At 45.6% G+C, this 17,500-nt stretch overlaps 1 protein-coding gene across 1 annotated transcript in view; it reads right to left on the reverse strand.

Annotated features, from left to right (window-relative positions):
* The window catches only part of LOC143018654 (uncharacterized), a gene marked incomplete in the record, with an annotated part of 838,726 nt that overhangs the window by 222,199 nt on the left and 599,027 nt on the right, over positions 1 to 17,500 (reverse strand). Inside the window, 5 exon segments of the mRNA XM_076174236.1 lie at positions 330 to 554; positions 945 to 962; positions 4,095 to 4,169; positions 14,188 to 14,308; positions 16,997 to 17,137. Coding sequence (XP_076030351.1) covers positions 330 to 554; positions 945 to 962; positions 4,095 to 4,169; positions 14,188 to 14,308; positions 16,997 to 17,137 — 580 coding nt within the window.

The following is a 17,500-nucleotide window of genomic DNA, read 5'->3' on the forward strand; positions in this document are numbered from 1 at the left end:
TGGAAAAGGGAAGCAATAAGGCCCCACGAATACATTTCACGTCCTGACCACAACCACCCTATAACCATATTTCAAAACAATCACAGCAACACAGAAAGAGATCGGGCCTACGTTCGATCGATATCTGTTGACAACAATGAGGTAATTTTATTGGGTACTGACCTAGTCAAGTTAAAAACAAACATCCATCCTAGGGAATTCTTGGTTGATACTGAAAGTCTGGGAGGTTGTCATTAACAAAAACAGTTGACAGTATTATTATTGCCAATAGATACTGACCACCTGAGGATCCTGGTTTACGATCTCCTTCCCAATCCCCGGTCACCTACCCTAGAAACTTTGCTCCTGCAGGTCCCATTTCCAGAATTCTCGAGGCCAAGGCTTCGCCCTCCATGAGCGGGGGAGCGTGTACCAATTTGTCTTTCTTCAGATACCTGCATGTGATTCGCATGGGCATTGCGGCCTTCCGGGGCGGTATGATGACGCGGACACCTGAGTGCCGGCAACCCCGCATCGCCCCTCCCCGGGCGTCGACCATGAAGCTGACCAGGAACCTGGGGACAGTCCACGGGTCAGACAGCTCGACGAAGGCGCGGGTGGAGGTTTATGTTATTCAGGATTTCACGTTTGCATATTGACATGATTACACCATTGCCTAAGTTACTTTTCAAACTAAATGTGGCCTACAAAAAATAAGTGTTGGGAATATCCTTTTTGATCAACGAAAAATTTAGAAAATAAATTGGAACTATTGTGTAATGTGACTTGTTTGATATAATCTGGTACATATTAAGATTAAATAAATAAACAAAAGAAGAGGCTGAAAATGACAATCTCAGTTAAAGCAAATTTGATGCAATGTTAATGAGCTCTACTTTTGTCATCGACTGGCAATGCTACTATCATACTGCATAATCATAAATGTACAGAAACATCATACTCACGTTCTCCAAGAAAGCTTGCTGTTAGTCGGTGCATGCACAAAAGTCAGAGCTGGTTAGCAAACAAGTTAGACAACACATACACAGGGTACACAATACATAGTTAGATTCTAACCATCAGATATGCATTACTAGGGTTTGTGACTTCGATTTTCACACAAATAAATCGCAAAATATAAAACCAATGTTTGCAATACTATTGTTACTTCAAGCATAAACACTGCAAATGTAATGAGGTAAAGTTAACATGGAAACACAGAGGTCAGACCCAATGATTCCGCTCGAGCAGATCTATTTGTAATAACCGCTTTCGCACTCAGGTCAATGGTATAAAACACATATCTCACTTGGTGCAAGTTCTAAGTTTTCATCTACCCTTACTCGTGTCTGGTAAACGTTTTATTACCGACGTGATGTCAAGACCCTAAAATGTACTTCAGAAGTACACAGATCGCGGGATACCACAAAACAAATATCCTTCAGTGCTAAGACCTCATCTGACTTCAAAACCTTGCAATGCAAAGACATAATACTATCATTCAGGAGACTGGGTTAGTAGAGAAACGTGAGAAGTAAGACTATAGTTAGATGGGTAGTGGCTAGAGAGTCTTGTTTTCCACTAAACCGCAAGTCCAAGGTATCTTTACTCAAAATTGCATTCGTGTTAAGTCACAACAACGTAGAAGTGCTGCGCTCTGTACATCATCTACGTCTTCAAGACAGATCAGCTGAAGATTCTGGTTGCCGAAATGGAAGAGAGGTTTAGAAAAAAAAAGAAATATAAGCCTACAACTAGAATATTCAATACATGCTGCAGGAAACGACAGCATTCTATTTTCAGAGAGAAGACCCACTCTCTTCCTTAGGCAGACGACATCAGTGTCTACTTTATCAAACATCTTATTAACAATTGAGGTGATACCCCTCCCTCCCACTGACCTTGTGTCCTTGACGGACCCATCGTTCTGCTAAGGTACAAGTGGTTGTGAGTTCATTCAGAAATAAGATCAAAGATCTACAGCAACGCTTCCTAGTCATGAGTTCAAGGGTTTTGTGTTGAAACGATATGAAGTCACGTCGCTCAAGAAAAGCAACGACGACGTAATACCGCTTCGACGAGATGCTCCAAGTCCGTCCACAACCGCGGGAGGGAGGGGGGACAGACCAACATCTCATTGGCCTTATCTCTCTGGTACCCCAAATATCGCCGGCAAGAGCACAAAACACCTTGACACATGTCTACAGAGGTAAAACAGTGGAAGGAACATGGGTAGACAAAAGACGATCAAATGTATACACAGAAGGGGAGACGGGGCAAGGGAGACGCTGCGGAAGGGAAATGGTAACAAATGTTGTTGGGAGGAGGAGAAGGAGGAGGAAGGTGGAAGATTGTACAAGAAATGGCAGAAGAGGATGGGCGAGGTGGAGGTGAAAGATGAGGAGTAGGTTGAGGAGGAGAAGGGGAAAGAGAAGGAAGGGAGGAGGAGAAAGAGGGGAATAGGAGGTGAAAGAGCATAGCGAGGAGAAGGAGAAGGAGAAGGAGAAGGAGGAGGAGGAGGAGGAGGAGGAGGAGGAGGAGGAGGAGGAGGAGGAGGGAGAGGACGAGAAAGAGGACGAAAAAGAGGAGGAAGAAGATGAGGAAGAGGAGGAGAAAGAGGAAAAGGAGGAGGAAGAAGAGTGGGAGGAGGAAGTGAAAGAGTAGAAGCAAGAGAAAGTAAAGGAAGACAAGAATGAAGAGGAAGGTGGTGGGAAGGAGGTGGTGGGAAGGAAGAGGAGGAGGAGGAGGAGGAGGTGGAGGAGGAGGAAGAAGAAGAGGAGGAGGAGGGGTGAGGAGGAGGAGGAGGAGGAGGGGTAAGGAGGAAGAAGAGGAGGAGAAGCAAAAAGAAAAAGAGGAGAATTATGAAAAAGAAAGGAGGAATAGGAGGGACAGGAGGTGGAGGGAAGAGGAGGAAGAAGAAGAGGAGGAGGAGGAGGGGTGAGGAGGAGGAGGGGTAAGGAGGAAGAAGAGGAGGAGAAGCAAAAAGAAAAAGAGGAGAATTATGAAAAAGAAAGGAGGAATAGGAGGGACAGGAGGTGGAGGGAGGAGGAGGAGGGAGGGGGAGGAGGGAGGAGGAGGAGGGAGGGGGAGGAGGGAGGAGGAGGAGGGAGGGGGAGGAGGAGGAGGGAGGGGGAGGAGGAGGAGGGAGGGGGAGGAGGAGGAGGGAGGGGGAGGAGGAGGAGGGAGGGGGAGGAGGAGGAGAGAGGAGGAAGAGGAGTACGGAGAGGAGAAGCAGAAAGAGGAAGAAGAGGAGGAGAAAGAGGAAGAGGAGGGGGAGAAAGAGGGGAGGAGAAAGAGGAAGAGGATGGGGGAGGAAGAGGATAAGGAGGAAGAAGAGGATAAGGAGGAGGAAGAGGAGGACAAGTAGAAGTATAAGAAGGAGAAGTAGGCGAAAAAAGGAAGAGGAGGAGAAGAGTGAGGGGAGAATGAGAATGGGGGAGTGAAGCGAGTACGTGGGGTAGAGTAGTAGTAGTAGTAGTAGTAGTAGTAGTAGTAGTAGTAGTAGCAGTAGTAGTAGTAGTAGCAGTAGCAGTAGTAGTAGTAGTAGGAGGAGGAGGAGGAGGAGGAGTGGGAGGAGGAGGAGTGGGAGGAGGAGGAGTGGGAGGAGGAGTGGGAGGAGGAGGGGGAGGAGGAGGGGGACGAAGAGGACAAGGTGAAAAACAGGAGAAGGAGTGGGAGGGCGAGGGCGAGGTGAAAGACAGGAGGAGAAGTAAGAGGAAGAGGAAAAAAGAAGAGGAGGAGTAGGAGAAGGCGGGGAGAGGAAGACAGTGGCTAGGAGGAAAATAGAACCTAGGAGACAAGGTCAAGGGCCAGGAGGAGGAGGAGGAGGAGGAGGAAAAACAGAAGAAAACAAAGTTGAATAGGAGGAGAAGGTGAAGGGAAAGGAGGGAGAAGGAGATGGATGAGGATGAGATAGATAAGGAGGAAGAGGAGAAGTAAGAGGGGGAGGAGAAGGAAAAGGATGAGGAGGCGGAGGAGGAGGAGGTACAGGAGAAGGAGGAACACGAGGAGGATGCGGAGGATGCGAAAGGTCTAAACAAGAACAAGAACAACGAGAGCTGTGCAAAAGGCGAAGTAAACATCATCATCGTGCAGGGGGGTAGTGTGGTGCCGACCTGTCCCGCCACATGCCCGCAGTGGTCGCCGATGTAGCAGCCGATAAGCACGACACCAGACTGTTGACGCTGATTCTGCAGGAGGCGGGGGATCACAGAGGCACACATTAACACAAGCATCCCGAACCAAACCGGAGCTCTTAAGGGGAAGGGAGAACTTTAAGAAAAAATAATAATAAAAGCTGATCCATTCAATTTCTAATCAATTCGCTGAAAGCTCTGGTTTGATCCGATTGACACAGAAAAGTGGTCTGGAGTTTGGGGGGGGGGCGTGAAGCCTGCAAACAGCGAGCCTACGGTCGCAAAGACTTAAAAAAAGGGATAACAAAAAGAAAAAATATCCACATAACACTAACAACGTCACTCATTCCTAAAAAAAAAAAAAAATAGGAAATGAAGGGACTACGACAGCTTAACTGAGGAGGCAGATCCGTAGGGCACAGTGCAAACTACTTGACAAAGCCGCGAGAGCAGATGACATCCAAGATAACACTGGAGCACAGCCAGGAAGCCTTATTAACCTCGTTAATCCGGAAGGATCATCCCAAAATAAATAAAAATCTCAGGTGTCACGGGGATGAAGAGGTTCTCATAGGTTCTTCAAGACCCTCCGAACTCCTTCAACCCCGAGAGACCACTTTCCAAATGAATAAAATAGCCTGGCGCGTGTCACCGGGCCACGCGCCATCACCGGATTAGAGAGGTTAAACAAAAGGATCACAGCTTACCATACGTGCAGCACAGCAACTAATTAAATCACTTGACGCACAGAGCACCATTCACAAAAAAGGGAATCTCACTCTACAATTCACTAATATCATCTTTTAGTAACACCTTTTCGGGTTTCACTGCATCCTAACACCACAACGTTGTGTGTGTGTGTGTGTGTGTGTGTGTGTGTGTGTGTGTGTGTGTGTATACATACATACATATTATATATATATATATATATATATATATATATATATATATATATATATATATATATATATACATATTACATCTATGTCCTAATCTACTGCCGCTATCATAGCCAGGAGGCAAAACAGATTCAGGACTTTCAGGGGGATGAAATGCAAAACGCAGGAAAAGCGGGACGCACACACTGCTACACAATAAGACAATTAATACAATTTTATCAGCCACGTAGTGTTAACCAGAACACTGTTACACCACACCATTAGAAAGGATTATGGTAACTGTGTATCATTCCTCTATCTACTACCGTTGTTTGACCGCCATGATGTAGGTGATGTCGAGTACAGTTCGGTACGGAAGAAGAAGAAAAGGAAAAAGAAGAGTTACGGGGGGGGGGGCGTATGATAGCAAGAAGAAGAAGAAGAAGAGGAAGACGGAGGAGGTGGGCAAGCGAGGGAGAATGAGGAGGGTAGTGAGCGGTGGCGACGGGATGAAGGCAAGCAGGCAGGCGGACCGTGGGTACGACGCACGACGGCGGTAGTAAGCGTCTAAGGTGAAAGTAAGCTTGGTGGAGCTATAGGGGCGGGGCTATGGGGGCGGGGACGGTGGAAGTGGAAGCGGCAGTAGTAGTGGTGGTGGAGAAGCAGAAATGTGGAGATGGCAAGGAAATTAAAGTTAATGAAGAGGAGGAAGTGAGATGTAAGCATGCGGAAGGGAAAACTACGATGGTAACTGCAAGACACCGGCGTTCGAGGACGGGGAGGGGGGGGCGAAAAAGGGGGAGAAGAGGTTCAAAGGGGAGAGAAAAGGTTCGAAGAGCACCGCGCGAGCACCGGCGGGAACCGAGAGCTCGAACACGTCGAGCACAGAACAATGCCAAGGCAACACTGGCCCTGTGCTGTGCAGGGCGGACGGCTGAGCCACCACCGCCACCGCCGCCGCCGCCGCCGCCGCCGCCGCCGCCGCCGCCGCCGCCGCCACCGCCGCCGCCGCCGCCGCCAAGCCAGCCAGCCAGCCAGGCAGGCCTCACAAGACATGTTCAACTGCGGCTATTTCGGTCCCCAGGCGGTGGCTTTTTCAACCCTGACGTCACCACCCTTGGGTTTTCAATGTAATTACGTCCTTAAAACCTTCCCTTAAGTGTAACTGCATTCCATGAGCCTCCTGCAGATCATTAGGAATCCCACGACCGGTTCCCGCCTCCCTTTCATTGGACGGGTACCTCCTCCCTACGTGGGCCGTGTGGTGCCACCAGCAGCAAGACTCGGTCATCAACAAGAGGTCAGGAGTTAGTCATCTACCTTACTTTGCACATGTCCTGCCACCAGCGAAAGTCGAAGAGTAACTTAGCTGGAAATGAGTACCGAGCAACCGCAGAGCAATACAGGGAAGGACGTGTACACGGGGATCTTCTCCATCCCCAAAGGGCCTGACACCCCCTTCATTCAAAGCCAACTTCTTCAAGCTCCCAGCAGCCTCGCCACAGGCGATTCGCGACCTGTGACGGGGAATCCTACGTCCCAGACGGTAGGAAACCCCTCACCTCACTACAGTACAGGCATACGTTCAAAAAAGGGGCCGTGAAAAGTGTTAGGAGATATGTATAGGGTGTTTTAGTTAAACCATACCTTTTCAAATAGGGCCAAGAATTCTCAGCGATCAGTTCACTATCGTTCGAGAGGAATGAGTATACGGAGGAGCGGTTAACACTCCCTAAGCTCTGAAAACTTTTATATCTGAGGAGGGGAGAGGTGGGGGAGAAGGGAGGGAGGGTTTGGGAAGAGACAAGGAGTGGGGGAGAAATGGTGGTGGTGGTGATGGTGGTGGTGGAAAGAGGGAAGAGGTAACAAACTCATAAGTATATCCATCTGTTCTGCTTCCAAGCAATGGTCAGTCTCCCTAAAACCATGCACCCGCCCAACCAACCCCCTTACCACCCCCCGAACTCTAATTCCCTCCTAACCCCCTACCCACCGACCTCTCCTTTTTGTTGGGTTCTTGGGTTCAACCCGTTTCTCGGTCACCTCAACCCACCTCTGCCCAACCCCAAACCCTCCTACTTCGTTGGTGACTTGATGTGTGCGTGCGTCCATGCATATGTCCATGCATGCGTGCATGTGTGTGTGTGTGTGTGTGTGTGTGTGTGTGTGTGTGTGTGTGTGTGTGTGTGTGTGTGTGTGTGTGTGTGTGTGTGTGTGTGTGTGTGTGTGTGCGCGCGCAGAGGGTGTTCCATCTTTGATCTAACCTTGTTATATGTATTACGTGCAAGTAACAATGACATTTGGACGACGTGAAAGACAAGAAACACACACATGTGATGAGAAGACCACATGTTGGCAAATAAAAAAATGCGGAGAGGATGAAGGTGGGGGGGTGGGGGGGAAGAAAAGCACATGGTTGGCAAGTCAAACTCAACCTTATTCGTTCTACGCACACGGTATAAACTCCCCTAAGTAGATTTATATAGGATATAGGATTTTTAAAATTAATTAATTAATGAATACTATATGATGCGATGATAATCATGGATCTACGTGATCTTATACTCTAAAAGATTATTAAACAAACCCACACTTATTAAAGAAAAATCGTGAAAACTTAGTGGCAGACCCAACCAAACCGTGTTACTGGGAAACCAAACAGGTAAAGAACTCCACTAAAAATAAATAAATATATAATTTTTGTTGGGGTGGGGGGTAAAACACACGAAGCCCATATCCACAAAACCGATCAACCACAAGAGGTGGATAGTCAACTACAGCCAAAAATATTTTCTGAGGTTACACTGCTCTTCACTAAGGGTAACGTCCTTGCGTTCAATCGCCACCAGGAAGAAAAATGGGAAGAAACTTGAGATATGGAGAGACTGCCTATCTTATCTTTCGAATAATGTACTCCTGCCCCCCTCCCTTCCTCCCACTTCACTCGCCTTGTATCGACGCATCTTAACCCTAGTGTGGACTCGATTTTATGGCACCCATTTTCGAAATAGTGCCACTCGCTACGGTACCGATACATGGTGCCATGGAGGAGAGTGAATCAGTCTGGCTCCTAACAGATGAAAAGGAAAATTGCCAAACGGTATATAAAGAGCCGACTGAAACTGGCTAAACCCTCGTCCCTACCAAGGGGGGCGTAAGTCGCGGAAATTAATAAAATAGCCTGGCGGCAGCAGGGCCTAAAGGCAAGCATATTGAAATTAAAGGTGCCACCAGGTATGAAAGGGTACGTCGCGTGAGCTTCCCGGAGATGAATGAAATACGTCTGACCTTCGCCCTCACAAAAATGACTGAAGACTTCCTCTTATCTGGCTGAAACCGCATAGCTTCTTCGTCCTGAACAACATCTGGGAGGAAGCAAATCCCAGATGGACCAACGGTCAAATTTGAAGTTATATCGTGACATGGTTCTGGAAGACATCTGGACGCGACTATACCTGTGTGGAGGTTCTTGGCTCGAGCCTCCGGAGAGCGAACCTCATCTCGTCCTCGTCCTCCTCCTCCTCTTGCAGGACAAGACGCTCAATTCACTCATCGCTGATCCTTCCACATTACTTTCAACATTAACCATTTCATGCCGAAGCCTCCTTCCTACACACACAGTGGGGGACGAGATGCCCCCAACCTCCCTCCCTTTTGCTTTGGGACTCAGCCTATCTTCACGTAATCCTTAAGCGGACAAGACAGCCTCCCTCTCTCCCTCACTCTTTCTCCCTTTCTTTGTTCCAATGCCTCTTTATTCTTGAGCTGTGGGAGCGACGCTCTCCACCCAGCGAAGGGTTTTCAATCATTAGTCACATCCGTCCATCTATCGCAGCCATACAGAGCCAATTAGCGGGCCCATTCCTCGACTGCACTTCCCTTTTCCTCTCACCCACCACAGGAGTTTCCGCTAGGAGGCGCTTTGCTCCAGCCGAAGGCCGGTCCCTTCATCCCGTGTGCTCGGACACCCAGGACAAGTAGCAGTAACCGGTAGCCATTGCAGGGCTCGAACCGGGTCCTCTGTCTTTGTGAGAGAGTTCGAAGTCCAACGGAGGCCCATCATCTCCTTCTGTACCGGGTAGTATTTTCTCAATTCTTTTTAACCTGACAGCCGCCTGGGCATTTTATTCATCTGTGTGGCACTCCCTCGGCGGTGAAGAAAGGCCACTGATGTGAAGAAGTGCTTCTCCCTTTAGGGCTCTGGTCTTGTGACACTACACAATATATGTATATATATATATATATATATATATATATATATATATTATATATATATATATATATATATATATTTTTTTTTTTTTTTTTTTCTTTCTTTCTTTCTTTTTATCTATCTACTTGTTCATTTATTCATCTATTCGTTTTTTTTTCTTTCCCTGGTCATGATATGAAAGGTCTTTCCGCATCAAGATGTAAATAAGTAATTTAATGAATAAAAATAAATAAGAATTAATAGACAAATAGATAAATAAATAAATAATAAATAAATAATAGATAAAGATACAATACAATGAATTCAATAGATTCCTTCCGCTGCAGCCTTCACTGATGCCGCCTCCGCCGCCACCACCGCCTCCGCCGCCACCACCGCCTCCGCCGCCGCAGCCGCCTCCACCGCAGCCGCCGCACCTTGTGGTTGCAATATCTCTTCTTGCCTTCTCGCGTTCCTCACTCAGTGGCCGCCTCGCGTGCAGCAGCAGGACTTCTTCTATTCCACCACCACCTTCTTCTCCTCCTCCTTCTTTTTCTATCTTTATTATCAATATTGTTATTACTACTACTACTATTATTATTATATTATTACTATTATCATTATTATTATTATTATCATTATTATTATTATTATTTTTATCATTATTAGCATCATTGTTATTAATATCATTATTATCATTGTTATAACTATTATCATCATTAGTTTTCGTTATTATCATTGCCTCGTTAGGGCCAGTAGGCCTGCTGTTGTTTGTTCTTCCTTTGTGTTCCTTTGTGTGCTTCTTCTGCCTCTTATTCTTCTCTTTATTCTCCTCTTGCTTCTTCTTCTACTTCTCCCCCACCTCTTACTTCTCCATCTTCTTTCTCTATTATTCTTCTCTTCTTTTTCAAATCCCTTCCCTCGGCCCCTCTAATGAAGTACCTTATCGTTCTTTGTGTGAATCTCGAGCAGGGGCTCAGGCGCCTGGGCAGGTCTTCTCACTCGAAGTGGGGAAGCTTGGTACAGGTCTTCCTCCTGACCAGACGGCACTGGCACCGGCAATGTCATTCAGCGCCATGCAAGTCGTCATGCGAAAACACAGCATTCCCATGGTTCCTTCCTCTTTTCTGCAGTGATATATTATGGTGCAATTACTCTTTTTTCATACTTGTAATTCCTTTGTCATCGCCCTTTACTTGCTCTTCTTTTCTTTTATGCTCTTCGTCCCCTGCTCTTTTCCTCTCTTTTTCAATTGCTCTTTGATTCTTATCCACGCTTCCTCGTCCTTCTTCAAGAATTTTGAGTCTTCAGAAACTTCTTTGGCTGAAATAAACGCGTTTCCTCGCAAATCTTCCTTCACCTTTTCTTCCTCTATTCTCCCTCACTGATTTGGGCAATCTCTCCGGCCATCGTGTTCAATAGAGGAAACGAAATGGAAGGAAAAAGTAGGAGGAAACAAAATAGGACGACCATTAAATCAAAATAAAAAGGGAAGAACATGGTAGTTGGGAAAACAAAATGAAAATGAAAAAGAGGGAAGATGGAAGGCGCAGTAAACGAAAAGAAAACGAAGGAAGAGAAAATGAAAAGTGAAAATTAAAATAAATGGAAAATTAAAAGGATGGAAAAAAAAAAAGACGGAAGATACGAAAAGATGGGGAAAATTAAAATTAAAACGAAAATAAAAAAAAAGATTGGAAGAGAAAAAGAGGGAGAAAAGAACAGAAGACTGGGTCCGGTATGACAACTTCCTCCCCCATCAGTGCTCCTTCCAATGGTCGGTCGAAGACTGTACCCAGTCGACCGGAGTCCACCCCCTCACGATCATCTTCCTCCCCAACAGCGTCAGTGTTCAGTTTCAAAGTCTCACCCGATCTCTTGGTCAGCTATCTGTTGCCACAGCTCCCGGCCTCTGCCTCTTCAACAACACTCCCGCTGCAGTCCCAGTTCGCGGTGACTTTTGCGATTTTTACTTCGGCCTCCTTCCCATGGGGCACAATGTCCCTAAACATCGTAAAGTCTTGCAAATCACGATGGCCCTCTCTATTTTCCTCGAGGGCCGACAACAGTGATGAACCCTCTTTCTCTTTTCTTCGTTTTTTTCTTGTTTTTTCTTCTTTTATTTATTTTCCTTTTCTTGGATTTTCTCCTGCGCTGCGACCAATTTGCAGCAGATGTTTATCTCTTTTAACGATGAGGCGCTCATTGTTGGCGAAACGGTGAGGACCTTACGACAGGAGGCACTTATCCGCGACATTTTTTATGCATACATTGTATCGTATACGTACATATACTCGTAATATTCAACTAACTCACTATGACTTCATCTGTACAACAATAATCAGCATGGCCCCAAGACTCAATGGGGATCCATCTCCTCGCCCTGCGCGTGACGAATCATCGGCACCAAAGACCTATGCTTCAGCGCCAGAAACGGCAATCAATCGGCCATAAATTCACATATGGCATCATGTTATAGTGTGTGTGGTGCCGTGCCTATTAAGTTTGAATGACGGATGCTTTTCATCCGTGGCCATCCAACTGGCCTATGATGAACTTTGACACGTGTCTCTGTGCACGGTTGAAGCCTGACACATCCTACTAATGATAAAATTAATACAACCAAGTTTTAAATAAATTGCTTATGAAAAATATTTCATTCTTTTTAATAAAATTGTATAAACTGAACGAGTAATGTTCACTGAGTCATATAAATACTATTTTTTTCAGAACTTCTACTCGACACTGTACAGACGTAATGATACTTGTATCAATGTCACAGGGTATCACAAAAAAAATTTTGGAACAGGAATCTCTCATCGTCTTATACAATGGCCGTACGTCGCTCGTCGAGACTGAGGTTACTTTAGCTTTAAACACACACACACACACACACACACACACACACACACACACACACACACACACACACACACACACACACACACACACACACACACGCACGCACGCACGCACACACACGAAATTGCTGTAACGGTGTTCCTAATACGCTCTCAAAAGACGAGTCTCTATATCTCAAGTGTCTGATCCCCTTTCTCCTGCTGGGGGCCGAGGAACCTCCTCGCCTCCTGCTGGAGGAGTCCATGAGGACATCCACGCAACACGCACAAGCTTGCTCTCGACACCTACTCCTCCCACCCGTTCATGAACTCCTGGGCCAGGGCAGGACCAGGGGGCGGCCCCTGATGGCGGTGCTGCTTGAACGGGATGACTTCAGCCTCGATCATCTCCATGGTGGTGTTCATGGTCGTGTTGAGGGACTCGGGGCTATCGTCCGGCCGAGGTCCCCGATTTTTTGGGGGGAAGGGGGAGTTTAAAGGGGGGGGGGACGGGTCATTGGTGCACTCTCGGAACGAAACTTAGGCCTATACATCTTGAAGCCGGGCTATTCAACGAGCAGGCTCGCGGACCCACGGGCGGCCCGCGGGCCCTATCAAATTGGCCCTTTCATCCCCTCTAATAATCATCTGTGCCCAATACCAAAAATCCTTAGTCACATCGACGTATATGTCATGAATTCTGTGCAAAAATGATTAAGTAAAAATATACATGGAATAATCAATCTGCTGGTGTTTATGTTCTTGTAGAAGTGCTTGTATCAGATGTTGGAAGCTGAATTCTAATGTATGGCCCCTGTCTCTAAGTTCAATTTCAGATTTTGGCCCCAATCCTGAAGTAGTTGAATAGCCCTGCACGTAAGTCACCCTTGTCAAATTTAAAAGTACGTGAAAGTCACAGAAGAAAAATAAAAGAAATCCATTTTAGATACTTAAATTAAGCTTAAAATGAAAGAAAAACTTAAAAGTTTAAATTAAGAGAGCCACATAGGGTACAACATTCAACAGAAGTTGCATGTTACTCGTGACGTGACACATTCATAGTCGACATTGCAATCAACAAGTCCACAGCAGCACAGACTAAGCAATGACTTTATGTGAAGCAGATAAGTGTAGAAATAGGCTAGCCAGACCCTAGTGGGACTAAAACTAGTAGAAATATATGAGTGATCCACTAAATGTGCAATCTTGTATAAATATAGTCATGTATACATAAATACTTGCAGCTATGGAGAAATCATTTAGGATTCCATTTACGTCGCATATACCAACATATACATTCACTCTTTACACACACACATACACACACATATATGCATATGTATATATATAACACAAACGCACACACACACAATTTTATATATATATATATATATATATATATATATATATATATACACACACATTCGTTTACAACATTTTTGCCATTACAGAAGCTAAGATAATGTAGTTGGGTACAATGTTCTATGTCTAAGGATCCATTACATGAAGGGTAAAGAAAATAATTCCGCCCTTTCCATCTCCTTAGTTTTGGGAGTTAAACTGTCAGTAACAGATGTCCACGTGAGAAACACACCGTTGCTGAAAACACACACACACACTCATACACGCACGCGCGCGTACACGCACACACACAAACACACACACTCACACAAATACACACACACACACACACACACACACACACACACACACACACACACACACACACAGGCGTATATATACAATACATTCTACACGTATTCACCCACATATGCAAGTATGTATGCATGTTTGCGGTCTTTAACATATCTAATAATTTACATTTATGAAATTATCACTCACATATTCCTCAGACTTGGTATAACACCTGTCCTAGGTCTAACAGTTCAGATGCATCTCTTCTATTTGTATCTAATGGCCCAGTGACCCGGTAAGTTTCTAGAACTTCATGATGCAAGATTCCGCCATGGGAGGCGAAGTGACTCTGAAAAGCTGCCCGCCCTCATGTGCCGCCCGCCCCTGCGGGAACGCCAGGGGTGTGCGCGCCCGGTCAGTCCGGATTAACGAGGATACGCTCGGAGCAGGCGCGCTCGGTCAATCCGGATTAACGAGGGGAACCCACCCAATCACCGCCAAAGCTAGAGAGTACGAACGCCACTTACCCGGCGAGGATGGGTGTCTTAGCGATGTCCACGTTGTCGGGCTGGAAGTTACCGAGGGCATACTGTTGCTCCTTCTGGTGCTGGGGGCTCAGTTGGTCCTCGGGGGCTTGTGGAGGTGCTGCTTGAGGGGACGAAGACAGGGGAGGAATAAATTTAGGGCCACCTATAACGACGCTGAATACACATTATGCTAAATTGCAATATCTGCTTGTCTATGCGTTTAAGGTACTCTCACAAGGTCAGCATTCATTCACAATAATGACACCCGTTCCTTCTGTTATTGACAAGCATTGACAACCGCGCTTTCAATATCAAACATTCTTTAAATGTCTATCTGAGAGATATGATATTACTCAGACAAGGTCATTACTATTTTGATGATTCCAATATTGTAAATAAAATTATAATATGCACCTGGAGCCCCTTAACTCGTTTTTTCCTCTCTCTCTCTCTTTTGTTAAAGAGCGCATAGCCCAGACACTGAGTTAGACGCATTTTTAAAGCCCACTTCCACCTGACCCCACACTTATTCATTTACAGATGTAATGGCAAGAGACTACTCGTCTGCTACAGAGCTCCGCCAGCAGTGAGGCGAGGTTAATGTTGGCGATCCTGACACGGCTATGTTGGCAATCCTGACAACCGTATCCTCTATTTCAGCGTTTTTCATTTTTTTTTTTTTTTTACTGCGACCCACAGCAAGAACCTCAGTTTACATCGCGACCCGTAATACTTAGGTGTAATAAGATATATATTATATTTTTATATATATATATATATATATATATATATATATATATAAATATATATATATATATATATATATAATGTGTGTTTCGCAGACGAAAACGTTCGGACTAAGTTTCTTATTTCCCAGTGGTTTTTCTGCAAATTATTTTCACGTGTGCCTTGTGAATTATTGTAAAATATAATGTGTGTGTGTGTTTATTTCCTTTCTTTTTTGTCGCGACCCATTTTATTTTTCACGCGACCCACTGAAGGGTCGGGACCCAGTTTGAACAACGCTGCTCTATTTCACCTCCACCCCCGACTAAAGAGCACTTCTATCTGGCTGGGTAGTACAACCTGTCTTATTCATTTACTTACCTATTTATCCATTCATCCAAATTCATTCATTCATTCCTTTATGAATTCTATTTGTTTATTTATTTAGCTCGCTATGTATAAACGTATTTAGTTTATATTCACCCATTTATTCATACATTTACTTATTAGTTCATCTATTTCTATATATTCATCAATCTATCTATTCTCGTTCTCTTTGTAAAGATCACAGTACGGGTCGTACAGAAGAGAGTTTCAAGGGGGGTTCCGATGAAGTGGTGAAAAGCTATTAGGAACTTGTAATATAATTAGATCATCTAGTCATGCCACCTGCGCATTTTAGATTCCTTTGAGCTTCCTCTACCCTTAAGAATAGGGTAATACCTTATGTGTAGGCATTATAACGAACTTACATCATGGCAGAATGATTATAGTCACTCATGATTGCGTGTCTTAATGCTGATGCAATTACGCATTATATGAACGATAAAATAGAGGAGTAAAGCCGTCAGGATTACCAACATTTCAGAAATACCGCAGCTCAAGCAGTTGAGGCAGAATTGTGCTGTAGTAATTGTACATGCAAACACATACACAGTCACACACGCGCGCACACAAATTCGAGAGAACCATGTATAACAGATAAAGTTATTCCCGTGTAAAAGGATTCCCGTGGAAACGGTGAGGAAAAACACGGTATGAATCACTGAACATTTCACGAGGGAATACGAGATGTGGCATTACATATACAGAGAGGAGGAGGAGGAGGAAGAGGTGGGGGGGAGGAAAAAGAGGGGGGACAAAAGAGGAGGAGGAAGGGAGGAGGAGGAATAGGAAGAGGAAGAGAAGGAGGAGGAAGAGGAAAAAGAGGACGAGGAGAAGGAGGAGTAGGAGGAGTAGGAGGAGTAGGAGGAAAAGGAGGAAGGAGAGGAAGAGGAGGAGAAGGAAGAGAATGAAGAGGAGGAGAAGGAAGAGAATGAAGAGGAGGAAGAGGAAAAGGACGAGGAGAAGAAGTACGGGGAGAAGTAGGAAGGAGAGGAAGAGGAAGAGGAAGAGGAGGAGGGGAGGAGAGGGGAGGAGGAAGAGGAGGAGAAGAGGAGAAAAAGGAGGAAGATGAGGAAGAGGAGGAAGAAGAGTAGGAGGATGAAGTGGAAGAGTAAGAGGAAGAGGAAAAGGGTTCTGGGGAGAATCCCTTGAGGTGGGGTTCTTAGGAAGAGGAAAAGAATGAGGGTCGGGGGGGGGAGAACCTCTAGAGACAGGTTTCTAATACTACGAGAGGAGAGAGGAGCAGGAAACCAAAGAAGAGTTCGAGTGAGAAGTTTCTTCGGCATTGTGGTCCCTGAGAGCTCCGAGGAGGAAAAGGTGTCTTGAGTACATCGATACAGATGTCCTTCTCTCCGAAGGCAGATAAATATATACATAATTGTACTTCCTTGCCAAATCCAGCGCTTCTATCCCTGGGGACACTATCGCGCCTAAGAGGTGGAGTCGTAGAAGCAATTATGATGATGAGATTTAAAGAGGGCAGCGGCAAAAAGGTGGGGCAATAGAGGAAGGTGACCAGCAGTCTTCTTTGAATGTGAGATTAGTTATAAAAGAATACTGAGTAACTCGGGTTCGTAATGGTGCCACCAAGGTTACGATAGAGACAGAGATAGAGATAGAGAGAGTGAGGGGGGGAGGGAAACAGAGAAAGGGAGACTTACTGTCTCTCTCTCCTTCCTTCTTTTCCTTCCTGACTCACCTGACATGGTGTTCGCGACGAAGGAGACGTCCATCTTCTCGTCCCTGGTGACGTCGATGGGCAGGGAATCATCCCCGAGGGACTTCATCTCGTCCACCGTCAGGTACCGGTAGGACTGGTCGCCCAGCATGGTGTCGTCGCCTGCAGGGAGACGGGGAGGAAAACCCTTCATTACCATTTTGTCAGGCCCGAGCCGGTCGAGCGGTCTTTCTCAGGGTTATGGATGAATTTATTTTTATATTATAATTTTTGAGACCACATAGATATATGAGTTTTTTTTTTTCTATCATTATTTAAGTAAGAGGGAAAAATGTAGCTAGAAATGTTAAAGGATATTTTTTCTACGACCAGAAGCCTGAAGATCCCAACACCCGCACTACAGTAACGGCCGGCGACAGCCACCCCAGCCGCCGCCGCCGCCGCATCCAACGCCATCTTCGACTCGCAGTCGCCGCGGGGCAGCTGGGACGCCCATTACGTCTTGCACTACTTCAACTACCAAAA

The sequence above is a fragment of the Oratosquilla oratoria genome, chromosome 35 (genome assembly GCF_046742065.1).
Source record: "Oratosquilla oratoria isolate Oo_2021 chromosome 35, ASM4674206v1, whole genome shotgun sequence".
Lineage (NCBI taxonomy): Eukaryota > Metazoa > Arthropoda > Malacostraca > Stomatopoda > Squillidae > Oratosquilla > Oratosquilla oratoria.